The sequence below is a fragment of the Mastigoproctus giganteus genome, chromosome 6 (genome assembly GCF_048544385.1).
Source record: "Mastigoproctus giganteus isolate SK-2022 chromosome 6, ASM4854438v1, whole genome shotgun sequence".
Lineage (NCBI taxonomy): Eukaryota > Metazoa > Arthropoda > Arachnida > Uropygi > Thelyphonidae > Mastigoproctus > Mastigoproctus giganteus.
The window spans coordinates 168,307,484-168,323,102 of NC_143580.1; the positions used below are offsets into that span (position 1 = coordinate 168,307,484).

The 15,619-nt window shown below is 37.0% G+C and overlaps 1 protein-coding gene across 1 annotated transcript in view; it reads right to left on the reverse strand.

Annotated features, from left to right (window-relative positions):
* LOC150084737 (RNA polymerase II-associated protein 1) overlaps window positions 1-15,619 on the reverse strand; it is a 630,471-nt gene that overhangs the window by 307,574 nt on the left and 307,278 nt on the right. Inside the window, exon 15 of the mRNA XM_090376342.1 lies at window positions 7,272-7,406. Coding sequence (XP_090232468.1) covers window positions 7,272-7,406 — 135 coding nt within the window. The remainder of the gene's footprint in view (window positions 1-7,271; window positions 7,407-15,619) is intronic.

The following is a 15,619-nucleotide window of genomic DNA, read 5'->3' on the forward strand; positions in this document are numbered from 1 at the left end:
ATATTCATAACTGCAGCAATTTTTTTTAGAATTATAAAATTTTCATAATATTCCAACTCTTTACATGCTCCAGTTTAGCAGTTAATATTGAAGTAATGAATAAAGGATTAATAAGATTAAAGGAATTAATAGGAAATTTATAACTATTTTAAATGATCATATCTGTATTGTTAGTTTTATTCTTCGATGAGGTTTGTATATTATATGACCACCTCCCTTCCTAATGAATAATATGTACTGTGATAGAATGTCATGCACATACACACATATTGGTTTGGCCATACCAACGTAAATCTCTTGGATTTCCTATGCAGCAGTATCTCAGAAGCTAGTGTGGATTATGGATGAGAACTTGAAATGTGCCATCAGTGTAATGATGGTTGTATGGCAAGTCCGTAATCTTTTTCAGCATGCAAATGTAACTCATCTAAATCTCCTAAAATCATTTGTGATTTTAGACATTATTCAAACATGGAAGACTATAGGTGATTTAAAGTGTTACAAAGTAATGGAATCTGTTTAATGGATCATAAAGAGGGTTAGTTTGGTCTCATGCACAAAAACATCATAGAGAGGTCCAAGAAGCCACAGGAATATCTATCAGTAAGTCACCTAACTTTAGATTTTAACATTAGGGCTGCTGTGCATTAGTTCAATAGCATGGTCACCAATGTGAATTGATATTTTGAGTGGTCTCATTTCTGACATCCTCAAAATTAAGCACAGTGGCAGAAGGTGCAGGGTGAGTGACAAATCTTGCTACACAATGGATGTGTATAATTGTTCAAGTTAGGAGTGAATGAGGTATCTGTGGCCAATGGAATTTATCAAATTATGTAAAAGAAGCCACAAGGTAGCTAAACAAACATTTAGCATAATTATGAGAGCATACTTAGGTTTAAAGCACATTTCCAGACTGAAGATGTGCAACCGTCTCCCTTTATGACAAAGGGAACTCAAAGGGCAAAATGAATAATCGCATACCTCTAACCTTGACTTCTGTTCCAGGGAAAATAATGGAATCAAAGGTTAAAGTAGTAATGAAGGATCATTTTTTTTTTTTTTTTTTTTTATGAAAACCCCAGCATGAGAGGTATTAGAACCTATAATACTTAGTACTGTGCATGGATTGAAGGTTGAGAAGATGAAAGAAAATACTTGTTAATATAAGACTTGAATTTCTGTAGATTGCAATTTTCAGGGAAGACATATGAAGGAAGGTTGTTCCATAAAAGGGAAGATGAAGGAATAAATGAAGAAGCAGAAAAGTTGGTTCTGTGAGTTTGAAGTAAGGCAGTAAAAGGATGCTGACCGGTTGTGGGATGTGTTCAGAATGGTCTGGAAGAGAGAGAGAGAGAGCAGGAATTATAGAAGCCAATTCAGAAGAACAGTGTCCATGGAAATATCTATAGAAAAGGCATGCAGCAGAAACAGAATGTCAATGAGACAGAGAATTGAGAGACTTTTTATAGATGGCCATTAATTAACCTAATCGCCCTCTTTTGAATGGAGTATAGAAGCCTGAGAGAGGTTTTGACTGCACCACCCAAGATGTGAAAACAATATTCTGTGGTAGAGTGCATTTCATATTTGCACAGAGTGAGCAGCTGTTTGAAGAAAAGTAATGCCAAGAGCAAAAGAGAAAACCCAGTTTTTTAAACAAAGAGGTAGCAATATTTGTGATGTACCTATGCCAAGGGAGTGAGATTAGACGTCAGGATAATTGCTAATAGGGAAATGTGATCTTATCTAGCAATCTAAGTGTCATCAACAATAAGCATAGGTGCAGAAGAATCCTTTTTGTGAGACATAAGACAGGACTGAAATTAATATATATATATAGTCTAGGGGAGGAACTGGACAAACACTGGAGATCAGCAGTTAAGGAATTGGTAGTAGATATTCGAGAAGTTGAAGCTGTTTAAGTAGGGCAAGGTTTCTCAAATTAGGAGGTGGAATGCAATGTGCTATCATCAGCAAAACTATGGACAGGATTTCCAGTCAGTGAGAGAAGGTCATTAATATACAACAGGAAACGAGTGGCAGAAGGAACTGAATCTCAGAGAACACTACCATTAGTGCAGAAGTTAAAAGACAAAGAGCCATTCTCATCACAGGTCTGGAGGCCTCATTTTAGGAAGGATGTAGATTTGCTTGAGCATGTACACAGAGGGCAACAAGATTGGTGAGGGGAACGAAGGGGTCCTCTTACTAAGAGAGGCTTCAGTTCTACAAATTGCAGCGGCTGGAGACTAGACCCTTCCAGGTGATCTGATTGAGGGGTATAAGCCTTGAATGGGTTAAGCACATTGAATTCTGATGGGATTCTTCTGCTTGCTCAGATTACAAACCTAAGGGGGCATAAATTCAAATGGAGAAAAGACAGTGTAGAATAGATGTGGGAAAATTTGCCTTTAGCCAGCAGGTGGTTAATTGCTGGAACAAACTTCCATCTGTCGTTGAAGTTGACAGCTTAAATAAATTCAAGGAGGAACTGGACAAACTTTTAGAGGGAATGGTTGTGTGAATTTTTTTTTTTTTTTGGCTGATGCTACATAAGCTCATATGCTTGCTTCCTTGCATCACATACCTCTATTACTATTACTATTATTACTATTATTATCACCTGAAGTGAGTCAGAGGGAAAACTGTACCCAGTTACAAAAAACAGTCGGCAAACCATAAGAGGGAAGCTTATTTAGAATACCTTTATTCCAACAAGAACAAAAGACTCTGAAATGTCGAGAAACTGCTTGAATTTCTCCAAACTTTTCCATTGAATTTGTACACAGATGGGTAATATAAACCAGAATATCATCAGTGGATCGAAACTGGTGGAACCCATACTGGTGATCATTGATCAGATATTAGGTTTCTAGATAGTTTATGAGTTGGTGGGTAATGGATTTCTCCACTACTTTCGAAAGAGTAGAAGTACAATGGGACAATAATTGGATGGGAGGGATTTGTCACCTTTTTAGGAACTGGCTGGATATGAGCAAATTTCCAAGCAGAAGGGAAAACAATGGAATAAGAAATGACACAGAAAAGGAGTAAGCTCAGGAGCACAGGTTTTGAGAACAAATGGAGAAATATCAGGAATTGGCACTTTCTTGGCATCAAGACTGTTCAAAATTCTTCTGACATCTTTTTGACAGAAGACCATAGGAGGCATTGAATGGATCATAATGGAATTGATAGGTAGTTGCTTACAAGATCATCAATGCACAAGTTAGAAGAAAAGTAAGATGCTGACAGGCCAGCTTTATCTTTAGAAAATGTGGCAATGAAACAGTCTGGTTTCAACAGAGGTAGGAATAGAGATGTGCAAAATTTGCGGCCAATAGCTTTGGCAAGAGACCAGAATACTCGAATGGCATTTCGACAAAAAGAAAGTTTTCTACTTTTAGTCTGTTCAAAATCTAGTACTGATTACTAACTGCTATACAATTGTGGAAAGCTTCGGTTAGGCAGAAAATGAATCTGGAGATTTGGATGAAAGCCATTTGTGATATGCAACATTCTTAACTTGAATAGGCTTAGCACATTTACTGGAAATTAATATAAAAGAAGAGATTTTAAGGTGGAGTGTGGAATAAAGGATTTCATCTCTATAAGAATAATTTCACTGACACAATCTGAGAAAACATTGGCATTAGAAAACTTAAAACAGTACTCCAACCAAGCAAAAGAAGAACAGATATCACGCACATCATCTCATTTTGAATTCTTGTAAGGCAAACAACACGATGTTGAGAATGGCCATAAGAGAAAGATTCTACTGGAGAGGAGACCATTACCAAGTGGTGATCTCAGGTACCTAGAGGACCACTCTTCTCAACTGTGTACTTGGAAGGGTTGCTTGTGAGAAAAGATTATGTTGGCTGTGTGGCTGGAACTGTCTAGTATTCTGGTAGGTAAATGCACAATCTGTACAAGGTCATTAATAATTGCAAAAGTCTCAGCATTTTGACCAACTTGGTTGGTGTGACTAAAAATATAAGCCAGATGCAGTAGTGAATATTAAAATCAACAAAGAAAATTACCCCACTCCCAAGAAAGTTGGACTGGAGAAAATCAAGTTTCAAAGAGAAGAGGAAGTCAATGAGTTCCAAGTGATTAGGGAAGTTGGAGGAACAATAGAGGCAACAGATGAATTTGATAGAGTGGGGTAGAGAGATTTTATGCCAAAGAACATCAAAAAGAGGAGATTTCAAATTACGAAGTCTCAGCTGAGCATTCTGGTCTCTTGTCAAAGCTATTGGCCACAAATTTTGTACATCTTTAAATGATGTATTTTATGACTTGTGCATAATTCAGAGTGGATATATGCACAAGTACCATCTTTTAACTAAAATGAATCATAAGCGAATTAGGGCAACTGAGACGAACAGTGGTTGAATCAACTGATTATTGGGATTCTATTAGAAAAAAGTATGTGGAGCTTGGTAGAAATGTGGAAATGGACATCATTGAGATTGGAACTGTATATTTGTGAAATGAATGAGGAACTGTTTGGGGGTTTAGATCTTTTTTTTTTTTTAGATAAGTTTTTTCTAGTAGTTTGACTATTCATGATATATTCAATAAAAGAAATGGTTGGGAAGTAATGAACTTTTTCGATATGACATACACATAGCAAGAATATACTTAGTGTATTCTTGCTATATGTATGCAGGGGCATTTTAAAATCCATAACATGGCTTTGAAAGTGTCCCTGCATACACACTATTTAGACTTCATCCATTCTCTGGCAGAATAAAGGCTGTGAGATTATACACTAGCTGATCTGGAAGCATCCTAGAGAGTTACCAATAGTTTGGTACAGTGGACTATCTAGGGGTCGGCCTAAAACAAATATTGTTTTAGAGTATTTGCAGACTGCTTTTGAGGTTATGATGGGCAATGCTCATCATAACCTCAAAAGACATCAATGATACTGCATGATGGAGAAGATGGAGGGGTAGCTGGACCTTTGCTCTGGAGAGTAAACATGGGTTATAGCTCTTCCAGCCTCCAATAAGCAAAGTCGTGGAATTACATTGGTTGATGAGAGTCATCTACTACCTAATATTGCCTCATAACACAGAAGGGTGACATTCCTCCGGTGCTGTGGAAGCCACACCTCGATTCCTGCTTAAGTTTGTTTGCACACGTGTGGTCCCTTCCAATATACTAAGTGATGTATATTAGGACTTACACACAGGGATTATAACCAGGGTTACTAACAGTCCCACCATTGCCAAGGAGCAAGCAGAGGATTTGGTTGTTGCAGAACTGGAGCGTCACTTGAATATGAGTTCTTCCATCAGCATTTTTGACTCCCAGGTAGCCAAGCCCAGCATGATAGACCTGAGAGAATCTCAAGGACCACCATTTTTGCCAAAGTTATAGGGTAATCACAGCATGGCTTTTTTAAGGGAGAAATCTGGCGTGACCAATATGATCAGCTACTATGACATAATCACAAAGGACCTGGATCTAAGAAATAGTTCTTATATCATATACTCAGATTTCAGTAAAGCTTCTGATAGTGTACGACGTTATTATTATTATTATTAATAGCCAAATGGTGCAAGGAAGCCTGAGGCTTATGCTGCACCAGGAAAAAAAAAAAAGTTCCCGAGTTACTCTGAGAGAGAGAGAGAGAGAGAGAGAGAGAGAGAGAGAGAAAAGTAGAAGGGGTAGAAGGGAATCACCAAGAAAGAGAAGAATGATGATATATCCAGCTCGGGACCCTGGGTGTGCCAAGCCCATATTCACCAGATGTGAGCCCCCGGGGTTATGAAAGACTGCTGAAGAAACTGGAGCAGTGTGGCACTGGATGCAAATTACTGCTGTGGATGGTTGAGTGGTAGGAAAGAAAGAGATAGAGAGAGGAATGGTTATTAATGTTGGCGGGGTGGTTAATGACAGGAATCAGGGAATGCAACAACAAACAACATGACCTAGAGAAACTAGGCTGATGGGCTGAGAATTGGCAATTAAGATTTAACATTGATAAAAGCAGAGTACTGCATTTGAGTAAAATAACCCATGAATAATATCCAATTGCATGCCACCATCTCAAGGTAATGGAGATTGAAAAAGATCTAGGAGCCTTTTCATTCTCAAATGACAGGCTGTTGGAGAGACTCATGGCATTCTGACAACAATATTTTGACATTAGGGACAAGGAGGTGATTATCCCATTGTATAAGGTAACAGTTAGGCTGCATCTTGAGAACTGCATATAAGTCGGCGTCTCCGTGGCCAGGTGGGAAGGAGCAACAGTGCATAGCACACGCTTCTTGATTAGACCGGGGTTCGAGCCCGTCACCACCAAATACGGAGGATGCGGGAAGGTCAGGGAATGACCACCGCATATCCCGGAGCAATATGGCCTTAGTTGCTAATGCTCCTAAAAACCAAATAACAAACAAACAAACAAACAAGCATATAAGTCTGGAAGACTTGTATGCAGTTCTCAAGATGCATACAAGTCTTTTTAGGTCTGTTGTTGAAGACAAGGAGCAACAAGATTAGTCAGAGGGCACATAATGGTATTCTTACCAAGAGAGAGAGAGAATTGAGTTCTGTAAACTGCAGCACATGAAACTAGGCATCTACGAGGCTGTTGTTTGGTTTTTAGGAGCATTAGCAACTAAGGCCATATTGCTCCGGGGATATGTGGTGGTCATTCCCTGACCTTTCCGCATTCTCCATATTTGGTGGACACAGACTCGAACCCAGGTCTAATCAAGAAGCATGTGCTACGCACTGCTGCTCCTGCCCACCTGGCTATGGAGGTGCCAGCATCTATGAGGAAATCTAATTCAAATATTTAAGGCTTTAAAGGGACTGAGTTAACTAAATACTAATGATATCCTTACTCCTTCTTGAATAATGCACATAAGAGGACATAAATTTAAACTGGAAAAAGGATGGTTGCCCTCTGACTAATCTTGTTGGATATACCATCCTGATGCTGTGGAGGTGAGTAGCTTGAATAAATTTAAGGAAGGATATGTGGGCAGTTATTTATTTATTTATTTTTTTTGCTAATACTGTATAAGCTTGCTTCTTTGTATCATCTACCTAATACTAATGTTTCACAACATGTGCATATCTCTCATATCACTTAATTTTACTATGATGCCTAAAAGTGGAGAATTATTGCCTTTATAAAACAAATTAAAATTTCAAACTAAAATTGACTTTAAAACTATAATGATGTATATCACTTAATTCCACTGAAACAATTAAAAATAACACTGTTCAATTTAGCTAACCTTTGTAGCACACTCTAAGGAATGTCGCCCAATTCTAATTAAGATTTTCAATATATGGTGAACTACAGAGGCTTCTGGTCTGCAAACTTCAAGGATATAACGCAACCTTGGCAAAAGATCCATCCTTAAGAAACCCTAAATAAGAAATTAACACTTAGTTTTGAATTCATGAAAACATGGGCAGAACAAGCATCTCCTGCTCCTGAACCTTTTTTTTTTTTTTTTTTTTTTTTTTAGATATCATTCAAATTGAAGACCAAGGTTATATTTTTAAATTATATTTTAATTCTACAAATCATAGTTAAAATTTAATCAGGGCACTTGGATTAATCTGTTATTTAAATAACAGAACAATCCAAGAAATCAAAGCTTACATAGTGTCAAAACATACATAAACAAATATTTTACCCACCTCTTCCAATATTTACATAATCCCATTTTATGAGAGGGTTGTTAATAAGTCTTTTCCCTCACCTAGTGAAATTTCATAACTAATGACTGGTCAGTAGTTAAGAAATTTCAGTATTGCTAATTTTATGCTCACCAGCTTCACTCAGTTCCCCCTCATTATGAAGGACCTTTCTACTGAAAATATTGATGTAAAGTAGCTGTTCAATTCATCTAAAATATCAGCTGTTAGTTAAGACTTTCCCACACCTATGACACAGAGAAGAATAAATCCAATCTGATTTATTCTTCTCTTCTCTTTTTAGAATTCACATGTGATATATGTGTGCTAATGTGGTTACTGAAATAGAGCTGCAAATATAGTGAGAGATAGGCTGGAGAAGGCTGAGGTCCAATCCATTATAACAGTTCATTTGAAGGGCAAAGAAGCAAAACATATCCATGAGGAGATGAAAGCTGTATATGGTAAGAATTGCCCATCATATGAGACTGGGAAAAACTGGAGAAGACTGTTCAGAAATTGAGTGGGTAAAGCAGTGTGCATGATGATCCAAGAGAAAGAAGACCCATCTTGATTACTGGCTCTGTCATTGTGGCTAAAGTGGAAAAGCTAGTCTTCAAAGACAGATGTGTGACTATAAATTTTACAGTAAATGAAATGAAAATTAGCCATGGGTTGTTTTTGCACAATAATGCATGAATTCCTGCTCATATTTAAGGTGGCACCACAGTAGTTTCAGAGATTGTTGACACCTCCTCTAAACCTCCAAATGGAAAGAGTGTTCCATACAATTGCTGGAACTTTGTAGAGAAATGTTGGGTTTTTTTTGACTGAATTGTGATGATGGATGAGTAAACAATGGAAACATTTATCTTCACCAACCTCCAAATAAACAGAAGTTCAATTGTCTGCCAACAAGATCATGTTGTCAGTCTTCTGAGACTTTAAAGGTATCATTCTTAGAGATTACCTCCAAAAAGGCAAGGGCATCATTTGGGTGTATAATGTTAATTGTAATGTGGCTCTGGGAGTCCCCCCCCAACTCTGCGTCAGGCAATGTGATGAATACAAAACTCTGTAAAGGCCAGATTAACGTAGGTTAGCAAGTGTTTGTGTAGTATTAGTGTGGGGTTATGTTGTTCATCCAGCTCTTGGCTTAGGGGCCTGTGTTTTCATGCAATAACATCTATTGCATGAAAACACATCTCCCTGCTTGTAGCCTTGAGTACCAAGGCTACAAGCAGGGAGAGTCCAGTTTAAAAAAAAAAAAAAAAATGAAAGGTTGAAGACAGGAAATGGGCGGGGCTTAGAGTGATAGGGGGACAATTGTAAAGGCACCTGCCTAGTTGAAAGGGAGGACAGAAGAGGATCCCCTTGGGGCGGAATGCCCATCCTTCCCTGGCAGTGGGAGTTGACAGGTGGTAGTGGGGTTACCCACCAGGTAAAGGGGGGTGCCAACCAGGCTGGGGGAGTGAGATAACAACCAACCCAGGTGGTAGGAGTGAAAATACATAGGAATAGGGATCCCTATGTTGGAGCTCCTGTTTGCACTCATTCCCACACCAGTTGGTCTTGCCGACCAGTATCTGCATCCCATACCCAACTAAATGGCTACAGCATGGTGCCTGCTTGGATGACTCACTTAATCCTCATTCACACTGCTTCCATTCTGTTTTGTACTTTTTTCCCCTTACATTTTATGCTATTTTTATACTTTTTTTCCCCTTTACATTTTCATTAAGTTATAAATTTTTTTCCCACATATATTCATCTTCTTTCTTGCAGCAGGGGGTGAATGCAATGGTGTGTAGTGTTTAGTGATATTATAAATATGTGTGTAGTGTTATTATAAATATGTTAGTTTACAGAGTAGCTTCTTATAAATATGTAGCTTAGGGAGTATGAAGCACTGGTGCGGCAAACCCTGAGCTACAAGCGGGGAGAGCCCAGTTAAAAAAAAAAAATTAAAAGATGAAGGTGGTTGGTGGAACACAGGAAGGGATCAAAGTGATAGAGTGAAGGGGGGGGCAGTGGTAAAGGTGCCTGCCTAGTTGAAAGGGAGGACAGAAGAGGGTCCCTCCGGGGTAAATGCCCATCCTTCCCCAGAGGTGGGATTTTACTGGTGATAGTGGGGGTTACCCACCAGGCAAATGGGGGTGCCACCCAGGTTGGGGGAAGGGGATGTGGGGAGTGAGAGAACAATCAACTCAGGTGGAAGGAGTGAAAGTACATAGAAATAGGGATCCATGTGTTGGAGAACATTCACACTGCTTCCATTCTGATTTGTACTTTTTTTCTTACATTTTCTATAAGTTATAATTTTTTTTTTTCACATGTATTCATCTTCTTTCTCACACTAGGGGGAATGCAATGGTGTGTAGTGTTATTATTAATATGTTAGTTTACAGAGTAGAATAATTAGACAGAATAATTAAGGTTTCAGTACAACTTAGTGAGGGTTAGTATTTACAGCAATAATAGGAATTAACATTGTTCTTTCTTACTCACACCCATGCTTCCATTCATTCTTACAAGTATTCGGCTCACTAATTCATCTCCGTTCTCTCTTCACTGCTACCTTGGGCCCCATAACTTACTATTACTATTCAGTTGCATGTCAGGGAGGTAGCAGTGGGTACGTTGGTGTTGTTAGTAGTTAGGACCAATTTGTAAATACCGTATATATATTCTAAGTTTACATATTAAAGTGTGTTTACATACTTTCCATTATATTAATACCTTCAATTGCTCCCGTTTACAATAACAGTCATTCACTCTCTCTTGTTCCCTTACTGGATCATTCTCAATCACCACAACTAACATTTATTTCTTCTTACCACGACTCCATCATTCAGTGTCCAGCACATTCACTTAGTCTCTCACACTCTTTCATTCATTCTTCTTTCTTTCTGCACTGCATCCCCTTGCTACTTAATAATATTTTTCTGCTAAGCTGCTTCCCTGGCTGCCTCTACATACCCCACCCCCTACATGTTTACATATCATTTGGGAGTATTACAGAAACTTCCTGGGTAAAGTTAAGAGTCTATCAAATTGAAGAGATGCAGAAAGCTATCCAAAGCCATCTGTCTCCTAGCTGACAATCCCCTTGCTCACAAGGCTGCTCTCTCAGTGGACTTTAAAATCAGGTATGGCTTTGGAAATCTGCAATAGCAACCATATTCTTCCGACCTCTCAGCTTCAGACTATTCTATAAAATAAAATCATTATGGAGCCACAGATTTCAAACTAATGAGCAGGTAATTAATGAAGTCGAAGCCTGGTTTTCTGCTCAAAGTGAGGAATTCTATTCAAGAGGGCTAAAAGAGCTTATCCACAGATGACAAAAATGTGTAGCTAAACAGAGAAGGTTGAAACTGTCAACAAAGTTTCAAATACCTACCTCAAATATTTCTAGGTGAAATAGAAATATTTAAGCTAGGTTACTTACTGACTGACTGACTCATAAATCTACATAAGTTTTCAAATTCTACAATTTTTTGTGGTAACTTGTAACCACAGATAATAACTTGTAAGGGCAAGTTATTGCCATGGATATAGGAATGGTTAAGTAATCCCACTGGGTTTGGTGCAGAGAACATTGTTGTTTTCTGTATTTATTAATGATATTGATGAAGGTATATAAAGCTTACCGTCGAAGTTTGTACATGATACAAAGGCTAGCAGGGTGGTTAATGGCAGTAATGAAAGTATGATGCTGCAAAATCTAGAAAAATTAGGCAGATAGGCTGAAAAATGGCAACTGATGTTTAAAATTGACAAATTCAAGGTATTACATATGGGCAGCAGCAGTGCTACCCATATGCAATTTTTTGTAAAAAATTAGGTGCTGGTACCAATTCTTTACTATCAAGAAAAATTGAAAATTAAAAGGATATGAAAAGCACTCTAAAATTTATTTTTCTGATATTGTTACTTTAGTAGTAATGTTTTTAGAATAAGAACAACAAATTAAGTATATAACACAGTTTATTAAGCATAAATTTATTATTCAAGTTTATAAAAAAATAAGTAAAATGTGAGTAAAATAAGTAAAAAATAATAACATAAGTAAAAATAATTTCATAATAAAGTTTTTGTAGAATATTCTCAATAAAAGTTTTGAATATTTTCAATTTTACTTTTACATGCAACAAGATATGGAAAACGTAACAAACTAAAGAAATCTAGCTTTGAATTTTTTTGAATATGTCCACTGTATGGGAAAAGGTTGGACACCGCTGCAGTAGAAGGTAGACCAGAGCTCATTGGGAATACCCTTGATCTGCTGACCAGTGCGACTTCTTCGTATGTGGGACAGGTGGTCGGATAGGTTTTACCAGGTACAAACTACTAAGTTGCAGAATGGTAATCCCTTTAGCTCTCTTAATTCACACAGCAGCACTAATTGCCTAAATTGCCTGAAGGCCAGAAATGCTAACAGTGCATACTGAGTTAATTCTCTCCTAATCTGTTTGCTATACGAAAATTTTCTTTACTCAATGGAAACTATTTTAAATGTAATTTAACTTCCAAGGGGAATTCAAAATAATTAAACAGAAGTCTGACTGAGTAATTTAGATTTATAAAAATGGTTATAGAGTTTTATATAGAAAATATCTTAACAATAGACAGTAAAAAAAAATGCAAATTTAGTTAAATGATTTTAAGCTTATCTAAATAGAAGGTAAACATGTGAAAAAAATTTACGGAATATTACAAATTTCGAAGTCCACTGCATCCAAATGTCACACAGCATTGTTAATAAAGGTGCTAGTATGCCATACCGTTGCGTATACCATCCCAAAAAAAGCACTGGGTAGCAGTAATCTAAGAGTAACATAGCAATTGTGTTGTATCACCTTCAGGATAGTGGAAAATTAAATGGACTGGGGAAGGGGGTAATTGTGAAGTCAGATATGAAGTTCTCTGAGCAGTGCAGACAGGCAAGGGCAGCTCGTGTGGTTTTGTCAGTGATATACAGGATAAGGAGGTGATTATCCCATTGTATAAGGCACTGGTCAGGCCACATCTTGAGTACTGCATGCAGGTCTTGAGGTCTCATTTTAAGAAGGATATAGAGTTGCTGAAACAGATACAGAGAAGGGCAATGAGATTGGTGAAGGGAACAGTGGGATGCTCTTATAAAGAAAGGCTTCAGTTTTGCAAATTACACCATCTAGACATTAGACACCTGCAAGGTGATCTGATTTGGGAGTTTAAGGCTTTGAAAGGCTTGAGCATTGCTGATGGAATTTTCCCCTTTGTCAGCTTATTTATTCTTCTCTTCTCTTTTTAGAATTCACATGTGAAATATGTGTGCTAATGTGGTTACTGAAATAGAGCTGCAAATATAGTGAGAGATAGGCTGGAGAAGGCTGAGGTCCAATCCATTATAAAAGTTCATTTGAAGGGCAAAGAAGCAAAACATATCCATGAGGAGATGAAGTTTGGTGAAGAGACGGTGTAATTTGCAAAACTGAAGCCTTTCTTTATAAGAGCATCCCACTGTTCCCTTCACCAATCTCATGAATGAGATTGGTGAAGGGAACAGTGGGATGCTCTTATAAAGAAAAGGCTTCGGTTTTGCAAATTACACCATCTAGACATTAGACACCTGCAAGGTGATCTGATTTGGGAGTTTAAGGCTTTGAAAGGCTTGAGCATTGCTGATGGAATTTTCCCCTTTGTCAGCTTATAAACATGAGGGGCGTAAATTCAAATTGAGGAAGGATGGTTGCAGAATGGAACAAGCTTCCAGCTTGTTGTGGAAGTGGATAGTCTGAATAAATTCAAGATCTAGGCCAGTGTTTCCCAAACTTTTTTAGTCAAGGAACACTTTTCATCTCACAATATATTTACGGAACACTTACTAAACACAAGTTTAGCAGGAGCCAAAGAACTGTTTGCTAATATTTTATTACATATGATGCATGTGCATCAGGAGCATCTTTATTTCCAACACATGTAAAGCCAAAATTCAAATAACTGTCATAATACTTTCGTTTTGGTCTTTTATTAGTTGGTTCCTGTTTTTTCACTTCAGATTTCTGTGGAACAAAAGGCTATGATTGTTCATCCTCACTTTGAAGTATGATAATATTATGTTCATTTATGGTTGACCACAAATGCTAGAAGTACTTGCTTCTCGTCTTAAAGTTACTTTTTTTCGATCAAAAATCCATGGTCATTTATTTTAATAATATTTCGAAATACTGAAAATTATCAAAAAAAAAAAAATGTACACAAGGAAGTGAGTTTAGTTATGATATCGGTTCGCTTCTTCCTCTCCTGGAGTTTAACCCATGTACTCCAGGTTAAATCGCATATGAATGGCATATTAGATCACTACAATGCTACTTTTTCGTAGATGTCATTACCCCTATGCAACCCCCCCCCAAAATAAAGTGGTCTGCTGTCTATTTGATTATTAGTCTATGCCAGTATATTAATAACCGAAAAAAAAATAATGTTAAAAATTACAATGATACAAAAGTGGTGTACGCTACAAATATGCAAAATTAATTTAATTTTATTTTTTTAATTATTAATTACGATTTTTCATGGAACATAGTTTGGGAAACGCTGATCTAGGCAAACTATTGAAGGGATGAGAGGTGAAAATGGATTATTATTATTTTTTTTGTCTGATGCTTCATAAGCTTGCTTTTTTGCATCATATGCCACCACCACCACTACCACCACCACCACCACCACTACTACTACTACTACCAATTCCTTAAGAAAAAGCAAATCTTACATTCAGCCTGTAATTATCAATCCTTAATTTTTATCAATGTCTTTTTGTTTATATTCATCCTAGAATGAGAAAATATGCCCATGCCATTAGAAGCCCAATTGGCTTTAAAAGGATAAAGTACACTAAATGCTGATATTTCACTTTCACTCACTCTCTCTCTCTCTCTCTCTCACACACACACACACACACACACACACACACACACACACACACACACACACACACACACACACACACACACACACACACACAAGGGACATAAATTTAAACTGGAAAATGTAGTCACAGAATATGTACAAGGAAATATGTAGTCACAGAATATGTACAAGGAAATATGTAGTCACAGAATATGTACAAGGAAATATGTAGTCACAGAATATGTACATGGAAATATGTAGTCATAGAATATGTACATGGAAATATGTAGTCAAGTAGAGAGTAAATGACTGCTGGAATAAACTTAAAGGAGGATTGGACAATTATTATAAGGGATGGATAATGAGGGGGAAGCAGATAGGCTTTTTTGTTGATTTTGCATAAGCTTGCTTCTTTGCTTCGTTCTGCTACTACTAATATAGTAAAATTTGGTTACGAAAAAACTTCTCAGGGTACGTTTTGCTGTATGAATATTTTATTCTAATGAATATTTCTGAAAATTATTTCATAAGACTCTATAAGAAACATCATGCTTTTATAAATATGGTGTAGTATATACAATTTATTGTTACCTCCCACAATAATATGAAAAATGAACTTTAGTTCAACTTAAAATACGACTGCCACAGGGAAAAAAAAAAAAAAACATTTTTAAAGTTTTTAAAGGTGGAAACTCAGTAAAGGGTGTAATAATGGAATCTTTTTGCTCCACCTTTTAAAAATTACATTTTTACATTTTATTTTTTACAATTAATGCATCCATAGCCATATTTATAATATAGCTATGCTGTAGTGAAAGATTATATAGTGCCACTCATAATTTTTTTTCTTCCATTGTAAACCAAGTTTCCCCAATGTCTGATGAAGTAAACAATTTTATTTGTGAATTTATGAAACATCTGTTAATTTAATGTAGTTATTCTTAGCATTTATCCTGTGTTGGTGCATCATCTCCAGTGGGCATGCCTAAATTATTGTATAATCACTAGCAACAAACCAGCAATACTAACAATAGCGTGAAGT